This window comes from Protopterus annectens, chromosome 6.part1 (assembly GCF_019279795.1).
Source record: "Protopterus annectens isolate FY-2018-M chromosome 6.part1, PAN1.0, whole genome shotgun sequence".
NCBI classification, from domain to species: domain Eukaryota; kingdom Metazoa; phylum Chordata; order Ceratodontiformes; family Protopteridae; genus Protopterus; species Protopterus annectens.
The window spans coordinates 6,442,771-6,462,390 of NC_056738.1; the positions used below are offsets into that span (position 1 = coordinate 6,442,771).

The 19,620-nt window shown below is 36.7% G+C and overlaps 1 protein-coding gene across 1 annotated transcript; it reads right to left on the reverse strand.

The window, feature by feature from the left end:
- Positions 1-5,498: 5,498 nt before the first annotated feature.
- HOXD13 (homeobox D13) lies at positions 5,499-11,063 on the reverse strand. Its single transcript, XM_044075443.1, has 2 exons — positions 10,381-11,063; positions 5,499-9,826 (listed from the first exon to the last, which is right to left on the reverse strand). Exons 1-2 carry the CDS (start codon positions 10,967-10,969, stop codon positions 9,576-9,578), a joined length of 840 nt encoding a protein of 279 aa, XP_043931378.1. The 5' UTR covers positions 10,970-11,063; the 3' UTR covers positions 5,499-9,575.
- Positions 11,064-19,620: the final 8,557 nt, after the last annotated feature.

A 19,620-nucleotide genomic window follows, 5' to 3' on the forward strand; every position in this document is an offset into this window, starting at 1 on the left:
TAACTTAATATTTTAGCCTCAATAGATTGAGAGATGTAATGGGCTGTTGTAGGTGTGGAATGTATAGCCATCATCCTTGTGGCAGTCAATTATCTTACCTAGAGTGGCTAGAACAATGATGTCAAGACATTTTTTTACCCCATTGTTTAACCTGTGATAACCCTCAATGCTCATGGCGTCCACCAGAGGCTGCACAAGTATGTGGCTCCCAATTCCACCCCCTTTGGTCAGCCTTACTAGTGCCTAAGTCCATTCCTGAACTTGGATCATCAGTGGAGCAGACACACCCTACCTCTGTGCCATTAGGGCCACTATACCTTACACATGCATTCATTGTTACATATTTTATTATTGTATGGCTTGACTAATGTCTGAAAAGGTCTTTGTTCACCCAGTGGGCACTGAGTATGTAACTAAAGATACAATTACTATAACATGCCAGACAACTTCACCCAGTTTTGTGTCACATGAACTGCAGCAATGCTGTTTCTGTTGCAAATAACCATGATGTAGAAAACTATGATTTGCTACATTTATATAAAGCCACTGATTTCTGCATCAGAGAAGGATGATTTTCATCCAACAACATGTTTTCTGCTGTGTTATGTATGTTGCAGCATACTGCAGACACTGCTGGAACTTATTTAATTTTGGTTACCTTTGCTACATAACAAATACTGACATTCATCGTTGTATGACTTTCCTGACAAATGACTGACATACAGCAAATCAGTAAAGTTAAATCCAAATACACATCGACTCAACTACTTTAACTGAATTTGTGGAAAATGGCTCACTTTTGAAATAATACTTAAAAAATTATACAAGCTAAAACATGGAAGTGTGCCTTAAATCATATGTATATGAAAACATAAAATTAAAAAGTAAGCATGAAATTTAAGTTACTACTAAAATGTACTAATACTAGCACAATACTACTTTTGTGCATCTATAGATCATTTCAATAGAATTCAATGAGTACATAACTAAAACTGCATACCTACCCCATTTTGGATGAATATATGCAAATGCTAGCTAACAGGGTTCACATCCATGTCTGTTGAATGAAAACAGTATGACCAAGATATAAATATTATTAGGTGACATAAAGACATAAAGTATTAATGCTGAAGTGTGCAAAGTATAAACAGGAAATAGAAATCACCACAATGTGAAGTGCTAAAAAGTCTAGGAAATCAATGACATCATTGCTTGTTGATGCAAACAAGAACATCCATGATGATTTACCACCGTACCACAACACAGACCTGTGAAAGTATAACCAAACACATAAGCAAGAGTAGACATGCATCTAAAAGCTGTTAGTACTTTTCTCCCATTTCTGCTTTTGTCTCATTCTGATAGTCCCCCCCCCCCTAAAAAAAAAGTCTCAACTAGATGTCTTTCCTTACTTCTCTGCTTTTACTCCCTGGCCCTGTTTTATTTTGCACTCCAGTCAGTCACATCAAGTGTCTATAACTTTTTTTATAGGTACACACTACAACCTTTCCCTATTCCTGAGGCAATATTCTGTTCAATTCTTGTCCTTCAGCTGCAAACAAAGGAGGACCCCATATTCCAGTGCCACTATGTTTAAGCACTTCACAGAAATAGATGCTTTGAGTGAGGAAAAGCATACCTTATCAAATAAAGGAATCCAATTGTCCCTACATGTTTATGTGGTTATACCAAGAAATAATGCCAGTTGTGTTGGAGTCGATAATAATGCTGACAAAGCCAAGTAAAGCAATGTAATATTTGCTAAGTCTCCAAGCACTTTGTTCCTTACTATTTTTATTTCTACTGTAAAGTAAATAGGAACAAAAGCCCCTAAAACATATGTGCATCCAGTCAAATATCTGGGCATCTAATTAGCATAAAAATTGATTACCAAATTGCACATAATTCTTCCTGCTTCCAGTAGAAATGTGGGATACTACTCCGAAACATGTTTAAAAAACAGACTGACAAAACTGATGGGAAAATAAAGAGGAACATACCTCCAAAAATAGGTACATTATGTGCATGGGGTAAATCGAGCCTGAAAATAGGAATGTTCCTCCAAAATAGACAGTTCAGTGGTCTGTCTACTTTTCTTTGCATTTTCAGTTCTAAAATGCAGTAAAAAAGCATGATGTGAAATAAATCTTTCTTTCAGCCCAAAAAAATTAATTTGTCTACAAAATACATTAATAATCCAGAAGAACAAAAAACAGTCACAGCACAAACATTGACCACATCAGGTCAAAACACAAAATCCCAAACTACCTAAATAACAAATGCTATGCAGGAAGGAAAGCTCCTCAGCACCCCCACCCCATGTGGGGGCTGTGCTCCATACACTCCTCTGCTACTTAGAAATACCAACTCCAAGATCACACCATAGTGGTGAAAGGGCAAAACCCAGTGCCTGCTTTGCCTCAATGTCACACTACAAGTTACTGACTTTAGTACATCTAAAGATCCGGTAGTAAATGTATTCAATGTTCTCACCTTCTCTGCTTGATCTTTCAGACATCTGTCTTTTTGTCCTTTTGGATTCAAAATGTATCCTATTTGCCAGCCTCTGCTTCTGTTTAGGATAGTAGAGTATATATTAAGGTGAATGGCATTTCATAGGATCATAGGAACCTACAAGGCTAATGGCCCTAGGGCCTTTACAAGCCTAACCAAGTTCTACCCTTATTTCCACTATCAGCACCTATTGCCCCTTTCCAAGAGGGACACAGGTGGAAACCCTGTAGTGAATTTACAGTTACCCATCCAATCATCCAGATTGCGTTTGAAGAAGGCCAATAAGGTGCTTTGCTTGACATGAAGTGGAAGTCTGCTCTGGGAGACAAATCTACCCCTCCAGCATGTTCTATTAATGTCACATACCAGGTTAAGGTCTTTAGAGTGAGTAATCCATGTACCATTTGACTTGCGAATATGATGCCCTTCCAATACAGCGGGGTCAGAGATTGCCTTATATGCAAGGCAGAGATCACCTCTGAGTAGCCTATATGAAACAGAATAAAGTGACAGTTATTTCAGATTATCCACATAGGACAGATTATGAGGAATCTTTGTGGTCTCTCCAATTGCTGCAGGTGCTTGGAAAGGTACATACCAAAAGGGGCATTGTACTCAATTATTGGCCTGATGAGGGAAGAGTACAGGGAGGTTATAACTTCTTTTTTTCTGGAGGCAATACCCTTAGTTGTGAAAAGAGCAATATAGAATGCCATTCTTACCACTGTGGAGACATGGTGATCAAAGGTAAAGTTGCTGTCAACCTGTGTATCCAGGTCTCTCACCACTGAGTGTATACTTAGGCTGTTGCTATTGATGTAGTAGTTAGCAGAAACATCACTCTTACCGAAAGGGATGATAATACATTTTTTACATTGAATTTAAGACCATGGTTTTGGTACCAATCATTTGTTTGTGTGTGACCCTCTTGTAGGATGCTGACATTGTTTGGAGATTCTATAACCACTCCCAGTTTGCAGTCATCACCCACAGACCTTTAGTTTTTGTTTGTACTCTGGAGAAATAGATTCCAAGCAACAGAGGTCCCAGGACTGATCCTTGTGGAACACCATTGTTACAGATCTGCTGTTGGAGGTCATTTCCCCTATTTTGACTATATTGGCTCTATTGCTGAGCCAGTTAGCGAACCATCTAATGATATAAGGGTTGATGCCTAGCTGGGTGAGTTTGTCAATGATGCCTGAGGACTGTTTCAAAAGCCTTGGATAAGTTCAGGTAGGCTATATGCACAGATTTCCCCTTGTCCAGGGCCTTGGTGACTGTCTAGAAGAAGTCCACCAGATTTAATAGGCATGATCTCCCTTTGATAAATCCAAAATGAAGAAGGTCAAGTGTTTGGTGATTACCTATATCATTCTTGATAAGATCCATGATGATTCACTCCATGGCCTTGCAGATAACACTAGTCAGGCTAATAAGTCTACAGTTCCTGGAGTCAGTGGGAGCACCACCTTTGTGCAAGGGGATAATGGTGTCCATTGTCCATTCAGCTGGGATGAAGCCACATTTCCTTGTCAATGGTCATCTGTTCAAAAATATTTGAACAGGTTGGCAGAGTGGTATACACACTGTATCTTTTCTGTGACTCCAAATAATTTCAATATGGTTGTGTTGGTGCTATTGTTAGATTTATCACTGTGGACTGGTACTGTACCATCTGCTCTGCTTTCCTAGTCAATTTCAACTGACTAATTTATGGCAATGATTTCACTGTATGCAGTTGTATATGATGAATGGTGTCTTGTTCAAAGAGGGATCCAAGCAGATCCCTAGTGCTGTCTCAGTATGAGCAGGACAAGCAACCTGTATCCTAAAACATTATTCTTTACTGTTTACTAGATTGCATCAGCTAGTTGGGTACACACTGCTGCCTAATTCACAGTGTTGTATGAGATTCAAAAACAGAGTGAAATACTTTTACCACATCCTGGTACTGGTAACAACCCTTGTGCACTTGTGCACATGCTTGCATACACACACACACACACACACACACACACACACACACACACACACACACACACACACACTACTTTTAACCGTGATTTTAATTATTTTCTTTCTTGCTGTGTGGTCCTGCCATGAACCCATCACATGTCTGTCAATTCCAGTGTGTTTTCCTGTTGTCACTACATGCTTCACTCTCCAAATTCTTCAGCTCACAGTTACATTTATATCTGCCCATCTTTGCTAAATTGATGTTTCCATTACTAATCTGCCTGTCTGTAATGAAGCCTCCAGTTCTACCTCAGTTGTATCATAGCTATATCAATAAAATACTTGTTAGTTGTTTTCTGGACCTTCTCTGCAAAAGGAAAGAAATGTTATTTCTCAACAGACCACCAAGTTACCAGCCCTGTAAAGACACATAAGACCTAGCTGGAACTAAAACCATATGAGAAAGACCTACTTAGCTTTAAGTAGTCATACAGGAGTATATAATCCTGTGAATGGTCAAACAGGAGAATAATATTGGAAGCAGTCTGTGGCATCTTCAAATGTACAAACATATCAAGAGTACAGGAAATTACATTTACAAGAAACACCACCTACAAATATGCAAGATCTTAGAGCAATATGCCTTTAAATCACTCACCTTCCATGTATGGCTAAATATTCCCAGATGTACTGTAGCACTTCAAAAGACAGCAGCAATATCACATGGGATTCCTGCCACTCCCCCACAGCCTATCTCATGCACATGAAATTGTATGCCTTATTCAGCTTGAGTCAGCAAGCAATGAAGAAAGAACAATAAAAAACAGATGAGAAAATGGTAACAAGATACAGGAGAAGACAGAAGCACGACAGGCAGAACATATGAGTAGTTCAAGCAAAGCAATAAACTTGGAATAATTAAAACAAATCAAAAGTCATGCTAATGTTGCACTGAAAGAAATTAGTTTGGATAATTTACATAAGAAAAGGAAAAATAAATAGATATCCTTGTACTCCTCAGTTTTTTTTTTATTTAATAGAGATTACTTGTTACAGACATTTGTTAAATGCATTACAGTAAAGACAGTCAAGATAAAATTAAGTATATGTTGAAATTAATCTTCAAACAAATTAAATTAAAGCTGTAGCAAAACATTATACAGTTTTAATACAAATTAATATAGTTTACATTGTATTAATTTGTGACATGTTTTATAGCTTTGGTATTAATCTGCATGGAATCATTTCATGGTGGCAGTGCCTTGCCCCTGAGATTCAAATTTTCAATAGCAGTTCAGAAAAAAATACAAACTTCGTCAGAAGATGTAAAACTTCAATGCATTTTAAAAATTAAACAAATGTTGATGCAGTTTAACAAAATTAATTTGAATGCCAATAAGCAGCACTGTGGTTCTGAAAAAAAATACATGTATTAGACTGTATCACTGGGCAGTTCTGGTTTCACTTCTTAGCACTGCCATTTGACATGCCACAGAAGAACTTTGCAAATGTCTTCATGTACACACCACTTCGCCTTCTGTATAACCCAAGTATCCCCCACCCCCTTTTAGCAAAAGGTAACAAACATCATAATTTGTCATTATTCATATATAGAACAGTCGTTGTTAGATTAGCAAAACCTTGCAGCGTATATTTTGGCATCGATTACAGAGCACAACAGTTTGCACCTTCTCAATATCCACAAATGCCATAAGAAGAAGTTCAGTTTACATCACCTTAACAACAGGGTGAGTGTGACATGAAGTTAGAACATACAACGAAACGAGGCTTGAGGTAAGCGGTTAACTATGTGTGCAAAAACAGCAGCAAAAAAGTTTTGCGTAGTTGCACAACTATCATATTTGAAAATATTTAACCAAGTTTACAGAAGTTGGAGCCAGATTAACTACAATTAAAAGGGTGCAAACGGAGTCTGACTAGTCATTTTAGTAAAGGAATAAATCAAATCAGTAATAAACACAGAAATAAGAGATGTGTACTTAAATAACATTTGAAGTAAAATGATGTACTAATATAGTGGCTTTTCTTTCAAATTTTTCCACAGCTAGTACCTATAAATCGAAAGGACAATCGGGCCTCAAGCACCTGGTTGTCATAAATACTTCTACACTAAAAGTTTCAAATTGGTGGAATGTAAGACCCTATTGTCCTAAAAATGGAACCGTTATAAAAGGCTGCTCTTATATATTTTGTTGAAGTTTTCTCCGACTTCTTTAAAAAGGGTAATGTGTGCTACCCAGCATGTTTCGTCCACAACTAAAGCTGAAGTGGAAAAATCTTAGCTTTTTGTGCATGCTTTATTTAAAAAACAGTAGTAATTGTTAGGTGATTAAATCAAATCATCTAGGTCTTCTTAGCATATTCTCCCATAACAGACACTTATAATTGTTGCACTATCACTGCCAGTGATACACAATGGAGAAATATGTGGTCAAAAATACAATATGCTCTCTGAATTACAAAGTGGTGAAATCTTCCTGCTTAGACTACAGAGCTGTCATGGAGCTCTCTTTTTGTGCATTCGTTTTGCTGGAGGAGAAGACTTGTGAATGTTGAATGTATTTCACATGTCCCTGATTTTCAGGGATCTCCTTAATTTCGACTCAGACTTTAGCTCTGTCCCACTTAATCTATTATAAAACTGGTGACGTTTGGAGTAAACGTTGTGAACAGTAAATAGTTACAATAATTAGAGGTGTAAACTTATTTTACTTCGAAAAATTTACATTAACTCATACTCATTTCAGATTAATAGTGCTAAGATTTTTTTAAAGTGTCCCTGACTGTTCCTGATTATTTATGGATTTGCCCCTCCCTAATTCTGGTGACGTTTGTCCCTGATTTAGTTGATAGTTACGTGAACATGCGTTTGGACTTTACACATGTCTGATCAAACCAAAGTATTTGGTTTTCTGAGAACATTTAATGTCGGTTTAAGCTGTTGTAGGGCAGGGACGCATTAAACGAGTGTCTTAATGCCTGAGCAAGTACACACATCAAAATATGTTCAGTAAACAAACTGGCATTTGTTGCTGTACCATTTTTAGGGGTATTTTTAAGGGTGAGTTAAACATATTTTGAACACCCCTAATCAGATAGCCCGAGACCATGTCATCATGTGTTTATAAACAAATAGATGTACATCACAAGCCAGTCAGATTGCCTGAGATTATTTCATCATTTCTATATAAACAGATAGATACTTGTAACACACAACCATTGCAATGTAGAGTATACAGAAACATAGTATGGGTCCATCAGAAAAGCTTTCCTTATTAATGAACAGATAGATAACCACATGTATAACACACATCCATTGCAATGTAAAGTATACAGAAACATAAGGTAGGCCCATCATAAAAGCTTTCCTTATTAAATAACTGATTGTGCCTTCCTGTAAATAACTTTATATTTCGTTAGTCAAACTACCCTTGCACATCTAAACGTACGTAACATTTATAGTGTACTTCTAGTGCTCGTCGTGTATTTATGTATGCTTGTAAATGTGTATGCATGTGTGCGCGCGTGTGTGTACATGTATGACGATATTAATTTCAGAATGGGTTAAGATTATTTCTTGCTTGAAAAAACTGAAAGATTAATTAAAGAGTGAATCAATCATTTCGTTTCCATATTGTTGACAACGATTGCATTCACGTTTGCTACTGTTGGTTTTGGCTTCGAACTGTGTTCGCCTACTCCTTTTGAAGACTATCTCATACACTTCTCTCTATTTTTTCTTTTATACACGGCTACAGGTAGAGAGTAAAAAATTCAAGAGCCAGAGCGGTATAATAACAGCATTAATTTCCATGTAACCATAACAGTATACAGAAGAGTAGTTACAATAATATACACAAGAATTTAGTTTAGAATGCGTGGGTATATAACATAGCAGATGATATAATATTTCCAAAGCATTCAATAACAGCACTTCAAAAATTCTGATCGCTCTGTACACCCGCACAAAAAAACGATTACTACATTTCCTTCGCAGTCGAGTAAAGCATTGCTACAAAGTTGGGCAAATGGAAAATTGTGTGACCATCTGAGTTAAATTTGTGATATATTGTCTCCCCCAACGCGCGCGCGCACACACACACACCCACACACACACTTCAGTTAACTGACTAGTGATACAATAAAGAGAATGTGATCTATTTTAGAAATGTTACGTGCATTGACTTTACTTGTTTTCCAGAAGTCCTGAATTGAGTTTTACTTTAAGGAGATTACAAAACAGAAATCTCCAGGATGGTTCGCGGGATAAATTGTGATATTTAAACGTTCACTATACAGTGTCTAAAATTGAAGGCGAGTATCCAAAAATTCTAACTCACAGAAATAGTGTCTCCTAAGACTTTTCCTGATTCGAGCAGAAAGTAAGACGTTGTTTGAATAGCCCTCCAAAACTTTTCCTTTCATTTTTGCCAGATATCAGCTGTTTAGAATAATACACTTTGTGTAAACAGTATGTGTCTGACGTGTGGTATGATTACTAAACCCCTTCCTTTGACGTTTTATTATTTATTGATTGATTGATTTATTTGTTCTTGGAAAATACAATATCTGCTATAAATGAATTTGGCAGAAACTGCAAGAACAACTGTGCATATATAAAATTCGCAATTTAATATTAAAATGACAAAAATACTGACCGAATACTTAAAAATAAAATAAAAAAGATTTTAAACACGTGCGATTTGACTAAGTCAATTAAGGATAAAATGAACGTGTAAAGTAACGTGGTTGTAACTGCCAAACTGAGTTCAGTGAGTGAAGCCCTGGCCAAGTGTCCTCAACGTTTTCAGTGCTTGTGCTATCGCTGCATGTTTCTGCAATCTATAAAATGAATTAATTACAGAAATCAAAAATTTGCTTCTAACCGATACAGTCAATATATGTGATAGACAAGTCGTCTGGACATATAACGATCTAGATTGCAAACAAATATAAAAGTTTCAGGTGCAAATACTGCCAATGGCTTTTGCAGAACTTCAACAAAAATAAATATAGTCATATTTGTTTTCGTAGCTTTTGATAGTTCGTGGAATTGCACTATTTGGCCAAATCTCTTCAGATTAAGTTGCTATATCCTTGAACTTTGAAACAATTTTTTTGTCTTTCACTCTTCTGTTTTGAAACCAGATAGTGACTTGTCTCTCTGATAAGCTGGTAGCTGCAGCGATCTTTCTTCTCTTATCCTTAGTAATAAACTTGTTTACAGCATATTCTCGCTCGAGTTCTTTAAGCTGGAGTTTCGTATAGGGGACTCTTTTCTTCCTTCCTCTTCTGTAACTGTTTACATCTGCTTGACTAAGTGCTCCATCCCCTAAAAATCAGACGAACCATTCAGGAAATAATATAGTTGTCATTCAGTAGCGGAATTCATACAGTCTTTAGGTATATAAATAAAACGTGTGAATTATTTACTTAAGCAGAAACAACAACACATGCAGTCCATCGGTCTTTTACTGGGGGGAGGGCTTATAACAAATGTAATTAATATATGTGTACAATGTGGTGGGAATATGTAAGTAAAAAGGGCAGCACCGTCTAAGGCAGCTGCTGTTTGGAATTAAAAAAATCAATATAGTGGTTATACAGTGTACATTTATGACACTAGAGACAGAATGTTGAACACACGTTTTATTCACTTATGAAAAAGACTGCATTATAATCCTGATCATCAAGCAGAATATCAAAACATTTATAAATCTGTAAGCAAATATATTTAAACACATTTGCATTAAAACAGATATTAGATCAGGCATGTAAGTCGGGCATATTTTTTTTTTCATTCAAGGGTCACACGAGAACAAGTTTGCGCTCCCTTGTGACACTATTTTATTGTAAATACAAATGAACTGTTAAAGGCGAGCATACCTGTATAGGGCGACTTCCAAAAATGAGAACCCTGCGTTTGTTCTTTAGCGCAGTAAATCTGGCTATTCCAGCTATTAGTAAGTGGCCACGGCTGATAACCATCCACAGGAATAAATGGATCATGTCTCGATTCTACGGAGCTACCCAGTGTTGGCACCATGTCTATATAACCAGGAACCCGCGGATAAGGGCCTGGGTAACCCTGATAAAAAGCAAGCTCTTTGGTCCTGGGAGACACGTCGTTGCCAGTTACATTTTTGCTGGTCAAGTTGGAATCATCCACATATTTTTCCATTTGAAACCCCCCAACAGAAGCGTGGGCAGAAGACTTCAGCGAGTTCTGTTGCATGTGTGACATTCTGCAGCTGTAATAACCGTTTCCAAAATGATAACCATAACTGAAAGACGGAGTCGAGGGAGCTGTAGAGCCAGGACACGGCGGGCATGGCGGACAGTCCTTGGGCGAATCATAAAGTGCATGGTTTGTGTGCTCCGACACCGGGCAGACGAAAGCTGGAGCAGACCGGCTGCAATGCATACTATTCCTGTAGTGAGTGGATGAGAGACCGTCCCCCTTTAAACCTTCCATTTCCAGGTTACTTTATGGTTATTTGACGTTCCACGGACACATCGCTGATGCAAGCTCAGTTTCGATGTGCTTTAATGGACGTGGCATTCCAGGAGACAGGCTGCACCACTGCAGTACCTTTATATAAAACTAAAACTCGATTGAAAGGGGTGGGGAAGGCGTGAGTTCCAGTCCTCACACCGAAAGGGTCAATCTGCACTCCATTGGGTTGTTAGCGTCACGTGACATTCAGATAACCTCATGTAATCCGGAACCTTCACATCCTCTGTAGTTAAAAGCTAAAAGAATTTAGGAACAAATCTCAACAGAATCAGGGACAGACCAGTAATAATAGGGACAACCAGGGACACTTTTAAAGTGTTAGTACATTAACTTGAGATATCGATAGAATTAGAGAATGTGAATTCAAATACAGTTTTCTGAAGTAAAACAAGTCTATAACTCCAATTATTGTCATTACTTATTAAATGTAATTCACCACCTTTTCGCCAAAAGTCACCAGTTTAAGGAGGGATGAAGAGAGACGGTGCTATAATTTCAATTAAAATCATGAACGCCTGAGGTACATGGCTCACATTTTTACTGGAAAGGAAAATACAATGACGTTAAATATAATACATTAATTACTATTTATTGCCCAGACATGCAATCACTCCAGCTTTACCGTAATGAGGTTGTGAGACGCATATGGGGCTCCAAACTACCTGCTGCTATGTTGCGGAGTCATAGCAGGATTTCAAGTTCACGGTTCTGTGTCTGCAACATTTGTAACTCTCAAGTTTCTTCGATTGTGGCTAAAAAATTGCTTTGCCCCTCTTAAAACTATTTTATAAAAGGGTTGGGGGATTATATTTAACAAATAATGACAATAATTGCAGTTATATACTTCTTTTTACTTCAGAAATGCATGTTAATTCACAGTCTCTTATTCTGTCAACTTTTGGAGTGAATAATACTAATATTTTAGAAAGTGTCCCCGAGTATCCCTCGTTATTTCCGGATGTGTCCCTTTGGAGTTAAGAGGTCGATAGCTATGATCTGCAAACCACACACACACATGCACTTTCAAGTTTAGAAGTTTGCTTTCGAATAATGACTTAGCAGTATATTTTAGTAAATTAAAGTTTGTTTTACAGCAGAAAGTGCTTATTTGCACGATAGACTGAATGTTTGACATCAAGTTTTGATAGTGTTTACATGTTAATGTTTGGGAAACAAGCACCTGTTGCTGTAAAAATACTGTTTGACGCGCGCACACACCGCATTACAACTCAAGCCTGAGACTGATTGTGCAGACATACATAAATTAGTTATAATGGTTTATCAATATATTTTTAAAGACATCGTTTTTGCTTAAAAGCAGGAATTGCTTATTTACATGCTAGATTGCACGTTTTACGTATGTTACATTTGAAAATGTTCGTTGAGTTCACATTTTGGAAACAAAACACACAGAAGCTATGCATTATTTTCTAACAGATGCATTAGAGGTATTTAAAGTAATTTTAAACATCAAAACTTTACTAATGATAAACAAGTATTGAGCGGTGACTTGCATAAGCATTTTGAAGACATGGTATTTTCTAACCACATTATACAGCATTAAACAAGCAAAAAGAAAATTTCACTAATCAATATATTCGTTCATATCAATATTCCTTAACATTCCACGCTCGTTTACCAAGAAATATTAAGTACCCAGCTTATTCTGCACGATCTTTTTAGATTTTTAAAGCTATTAGCCAATAATAATAATAATAAAACTACTGACATCCACCAATTGCCTGTTTTACTGTTTTTGTGGAGTAAAGTTCTCTCTTTTGGGGGTTGGGGGTTAAAACGTTTAGTCTGTGTTCGTTTTCTAAAGATTCAATAGAAGACATGTGGAATGTATTCAAGAGTTACCATGAAACTGTTATTACATCTTTAAATAACGAAGTACTTCTCATCATTTTAAAAATTTTATTAGTAATTATCAATGGTGTAGATAGGCATACTCGTACCTAAATTAGTATATTTTTTTCTGAGCACTTATTCAAAACCGTATGGCTGAAAGTGCACCTAATGTTTAGAACTGTCTAAATTAGTAAATGCTGCTTACTTGATAAGACTACACCTCTAAATACAACATTTTTATGGTTTTAAGTGACATTACTTGAAAATAATGTGCTTCTTTTAGAAATGCATATGGGCAGCATGCATTCTCGCTCGAGTTCTGTGTGTGTGGTAGTTAGACAGATATATATTATCAAAAATGTAGTATAAGTAGTTTGAATATGCATCCTATATATGGTCATCTCTATTATCTGTGACAGGAGACTTACATTGCAAGCACTTTCTTTTTTTTTTTTTTAATAATAAGCGCAAAATAATATAAACCAATGCCTGGCGGGTTTGATGACTAAAGCCATGACTTTTTAATAAGTTGCTTTGCGCTCCAAGGATGGTTTGAATTTTTAAACATTCATTTACCTACTTGTAACCTTGAGCAAGTCACTTAACAGGACAGTTGGGAACTTGGGCTAGGTTCCTTCACGGTCTCCTGGACTCCATACCTTGTAACTACCTATGAATCTAAAACGAGAAAAAAACGTACAATGTGACATTATAATGCTATAAGGTCAAATGGTTTCATAAATGAGACCTTGTACTTTGAATTTCACAACAAACTTACCTTTTAGAATCTGCGACTATTTTCTGCCTTCCGATTAGGGAAACGCACTGCTGCTTTGAAACCACCTAACCAGTTGATGTTTGATTACCCATACAATATTCTTCAAACATGATGCTTATGTTTTGTTTCCTTCATGAAACATAACAAGCCTCCATAAAATTCAATAGAAAACAAACCTCACATTTTCAAGATAGCAGCAGTCATATACTTAGCAAACAACATGGGGTGTCGGAGTGGGGGATGACAAACACATGTAACTATAATATTTTGCTACTATCAGTTATGTCATTAAAGTTTGGTAATTCAAATACACACAAGCGTGACATTTCTTAATCTAGGGAAAATGTATTACCTACAGGCTGTGTACTAATTCAGATAATTCAGTATCAGCATAGTACATAGCGCTCACCCCCTTTTTATGTATGTGTGTTTGTAATTTGAACAAAATCAGTAAGAAATCCAAACATTTTGAGCGACAAAGGTCTCAAACCAGGGCACTTTTTAAATATCAGTACAATCAACTTAGAAAATTGATAAAATAGGAGTACAGGGAGTAACACGCATTTTCTAAATTAAAGAAGTCTGCAACTGTAACGAATTTCACTATATGTTGATTATATATGTTACCACCTTGTTTCTAAAAACATAAACGGATTTTAGAACGTCGAAGCAAAATGATAAGTCAAAAAAGCAGAGACATCGCTGAAAAACACACACACAAGAATAGTTGAGAGGTATTCTGCAATCTGCTAAAATTATGTTTTATTGGAGTATCAAATTCAAACAAAATGTAACCAAGTAGGTTTAGAAAATGGGCATTTTCAGTTGCGTGTATACAGCATTCCAAAAACCGAACTATTGTTTCACCTGTAAAACTGGTGTTATGATAAATTATGACAAGAGTAGCTGTGTGCAGATATTTGTAGTGCCGTGAGGCTTATTTAAGAGGTAGGCAGTCACGTGTATTGTATAAACTGGTCGGGGCCTAGTCAACCCTCTGAATAAAATTTAAAGCAAGCTTTTTCTATAGAATTGGCAAACCCTCTTCGCACCCTTAGGAGAACAAGCCTCCCAGGCTTGCTCATACCACTTCCATCACGATCATACAAACACCAAGAAGGGGTAAATCTCGCCAAACAAAGGATACTACACTTAATCTTAGCCAAAAGGCCTACCTGTCGACGCACACTTGGAACACCACCGGCAGTGATTTCCTGTCAAAAACTCAGAGGCAAGTTCAGTGCCGGGGAGCTGAACTTGGACAGTGAAGTTCTTACGGAGCGAGACTGTTGTGGTATATTGCTCTAGTTACATTTACTCTTGAATAAAGAGACTAAACTCAACAAAGCCCTCCGCATATTTAAAAGAAAATATTTTTTCATGGCATATAAAGAAGTATCTCCAAGGTTCCTGCCATCACGAAAAATGCTCTTGAAGTATAACAACTAAGTGATTCGTTTGACTCACTGCTAGAACAGTTTTCCATATATAATGAAAAAGTTTTAACTAAGATCCACCGCAGACACCTATTAATTTTAATTTGATGTTCTGACAGACGTGGCATGCACCCACTTTTTTGTTGTTGTTTTAAAGCAAACAATTTACCTCATAATTCTATTTATTAGATGTTGGTTGGTTAACAGTGGGAGATGTTAGTGGGGAAAGATGACAAATAGTATATATAAATGCACCACACCTAGCGTTAACTACAAGGTTTATTTTATGCATGCCAAACATTTTAATGGACTAGTTAATTTGACTGTTGATGTCATCAGTTTTTAACGTGTGCCCCTTTTGCATTACAATTCTTAACTGATAGCATAATATTAGTTACAGTTGTGCTGCTGAAGTCAATATAAAAGTGTCAAGGTCAGCATTACATGCATTTCATTTTCTGCACTTGTAGGCAGGCTTGACGCGGCAAACTGTTGGTTATTGAAGAGAAAAGTGGCATGACCCTTGTAGTTGCCTGGTGTAATTCCAAACATACCTCTCTCTCTCTCAATCTCTTAGCGCAAGAAATCTGGATAAAGCCTACAGTAATGGGTGTGGGGTGTGGATCGGGCGGTTATGACCAAAAAATAGGGGCACGTTTAATGGACAAAAATAGGGGCATGTTTAAATATTGCTCTTATAAACTTATAAAGTTGCAAAAATAACAAGATTGTGGTACCTACCATACATTTGACGAAGTATAAAACTAAAATGTATGTCATTATTTAGTGATTTCAATTCTTAGCGATTTGCCAGAATACCACACATTTTATGAGGTGCAGACCGAAAATATGAGGCAAAATGTTGGTTATTCTGCGAAAATGTGTGCGTGTGTGTGTGTTTTGGTGGACGAGGTCCTGCGCAGATGTAAGGTGTGAATATCTGAGAATTAACTAGCTGAAAGTTAAAAACAAATAATAAAACCATATGTTAATCTATCAAGCAGAGAAGAAAAACAATGAACATGACTATTTTAGACCTGATTTGATACCCACGTATCTGAGGCAGGAGGCGAAGGATTAACTGGTACTGCAAATGTAAATGCTAACTGAAACAATAAATGTGAATTGCGTTACATACAAAGTAATCGTATCTAGAAGGTATCATGCAAGTCCCTACAGGGTAAGGCATATAAGGGCGGAGGCCAGCATCGGAGTGCCTATAGCAGCCGTATGTGCATCATCTCTGATACACATCTCCAACTGTCTTACTGCGCGTATAAAATGGCCCATTTGTACTTTTATTTGTTATTTAAGGCCACAAGTCTAACACATATGGATAAGTTTTAGCAGTACTTTTTAGTAAAGTAGTCATCTCAAATAACTGGACTTGTATCATTGTACAAGACTGAAGGAAAGAAAAAGGAAAGCAATGCGCAAGCTATGTGGTGAAGTTCATGTGAACATGCCCATAGGAGATGCATACCTCTCAACTGTACAGATTTTCACAGAAGTCCAGATTTGTGTCTCATGTGTCTGGCCCGTTAAAAAATGTGTTTTTCTGACAAATTATTGGCAAGTCATTAAAGTCTAAAGACAGAAAATAATGACAGACATTTGAGTTTCAGACTTCATACTCTTCAGAAATTTCATGCTAACGCAAAACATGTTATTTCGTCAACTTTTTATGTTTGTAAGAGCAATATTTAAAATTGTCCCTATTTTGGGGCATTTGTCTCGCATTATTTATGACTTTGTCCAGATTTCTTGCTCTAAGAGGCTGAGAAGTACATTCACGGGTACCTGTCGCGTAGTACTTCAGAATGTATTTCAGCTGTTTGGATTTGCTTTTGCCTAAATAACTGTTTGCATGCTTCCAACTATATTATGTCAGGTGTACTAATTAATATTCCCATCGTGTTATATTTATTTTGTTCTTCCCTTCTGGGTGAATGTGAATATCATTAGTTTTGGCTGTATTGTAAAATCTGCTATATGTACCCTTGTGTCTTACCACATAAACTGAGTTGATGCATTTTAAATGTTCGAAACTATGAAATGCCACGTGTATCCTGAAATTATTTTATTGTGATATTTTATGGTAAACATTATTTCTGCGTCACTGAAGGTGGTATCGTTGCATTTCAAAAGATATTAGTATGATGCATAAATGAATGAATGGATGAATGAACGAACGAACAAGTAAACAAACCCATAAACAAAGTGTATTTGTTTGGGAAACAGACGCAGATTCACTTTAAAATGGTCACGTAAGATTCAAATACAGATTGCTTTTATATAAGTTTTGTTTTTGGGTGTACTTAAAAAAGTTATTTACAGCTTTGGCAATCCAACTGTTTTGTTATTTTACCTATGTCTCTGAAATAGTACAGTATTGTATTAACTCTGCACTCTTGTTTTAGTCTGCCTATTCATTTCATTTAAAAGCGTGGATTGTTGCCTTGGAATGATGGCTGGTAGAATGCACATCAAAGAGAACAAACACCATTCTACACCAAGACCAGGTAAGTTAACGGTCTGGTAGGTAGAATATAGTCATATAATGTAAAGGACAATGCAGGGGATGATTTGTAAGCATTAGGAAACAGTTGCCCTGAACTCTATAAAACATCGGTGTATCTGACGCATTTATCTATGCATGGAAAGAAAGTTTATCAGAGAAGCATTTAAGTTTTCTTGTTCAGCTTTTATTCAAGGTAATACTTTAGGGTCTGCCCCGAAAATGTAACTGCCATAAAGCTTGTGATGGATGATTGGTTTTGTCAATACATTGGAATGATACTAACTGGTAAGAATAGTCAGTGAGGTGATTTGAAAACTTTCATCTTTAACTGTGCTTCAAAAAAATCTGAAACACAACTACTTTGTTGTCAGTGGTGCTAGGTTTGATTCTATCAGCTTTCATTGCACTTAACCAGACACCGCTCCCAGGCTGAGTCTAAAAAAGGTCCATGGAGATGAGTGCTCTACCCCGGAAAACAAATACAAACAAACAAGCAAATAAATAAATTAAATACATTTCACTTACCGTTGTTGTTGCTATTATTATTAGTAGTAGTAGTAGTATTGTTGTTGTTGCTGCCTTATGTCTGCACATCTGAGAAAGGGGCTTGCTCATATAGGGTTACCACCTGTCCCACTTTGCGAGGGACAGTCCCTCTTCGGGCAGTTATGTCCTGCAAAAAAACTGTAAAAATTGCAAATGTCCTGAGATTTTAGGACAAATTATTTCCTTTATTTTATGTAATAGTTGCATAAAACAATTATTCTGTATCTGAAACACCTAAATGTTATAAGAAACTGAATATGCAACTAAAATGCTACAAGAATAAGCTTTTATTTAGGCAAAAAAGTAAAGTTATGTCCTTTGTACAGGCCGTGGGTATGTTTTGCCCTGCAAAATCTGATGTTTGTACCAAAAATGTCCCACTTTGGGCATTTGAAAAGGTGGCAACCCTATTGCTCAAAGTGAAACTGTTTTTGCCACTTCTATTTTTAGAATACCTGGAACATTTTTTTCAAAGCTTATATAATGATTTTATTACTTTGAAGAGAACCTGTGCGCATTAGTGCTTTGAGCGCGCGCGTGCGACGACGCGCGTCTGTACACAAAGCCTGTGAATGCACGAATACTGTAAACAATAATACAACACAGAAAATGTGTCACGTCCAATTACAAAGCAATATGGTAATTTAAAGATCAGTTTTTTCGAGTATAAGACACTATAAGAAGGAGCCACCTATAGTTTAATGTATACCTTTATGGGATCGCAATCCAGATAGTGTGTGTGCGTGTGTGTGTGTGCGTGTGTGTGTTGGGGGGGGGGGGGGGAATCACATGTGCACATGATCACTGGTTCTAGGAGGGCAATATCCGATTAGATCAAAAGCGGCTCAAGTACAAAACCCAGGATACAGGCACATTCACGCACCCGCTGCAGTTTTAGATCGGACGTTTCTTGATATACACTTTGGGTGCAATAAATAAATATTATTTTGTTCTAATTTGAAAACACTACAAAGGATCAGTAATAACGAACAAACAGTGGAGAAAGTATGCACCATACATACTATACGAGTTTGATAACTTACTGAATGGGATGAATAGAGAGTTTCCTAATAACTGTTAAGCCTTTCAAGTCCACGTTTGGACCCCAGGTATGAAATCACAGCATAGTCCCTTTTAACAATCACTACACGCAGTCTTGTGATTATAATGATGCATCATGCAACTAAACGTCGAAAATTACGTTTATCTGTTTTATAAAGAAAATCGGAAGGAAAACAATCAGACATGCATCTGAATTTCTTTGCTCAAAAATTCTGGAAAAAGCAAAAAATAATAATGGTGGGGACAAAGGCCCAGAATCAGGAGTATTTTTTTAATATTACTCTAATTCAGTAAAAATGTTAACATATAACAGGTTTTACATCATTTGTTTCTGATTAGTAAGACGTATGAAACTCGTTATCTGTCATTACTGACTGGCTATATTTTTTAGCGTTTGCCAAAAAAAAAATAA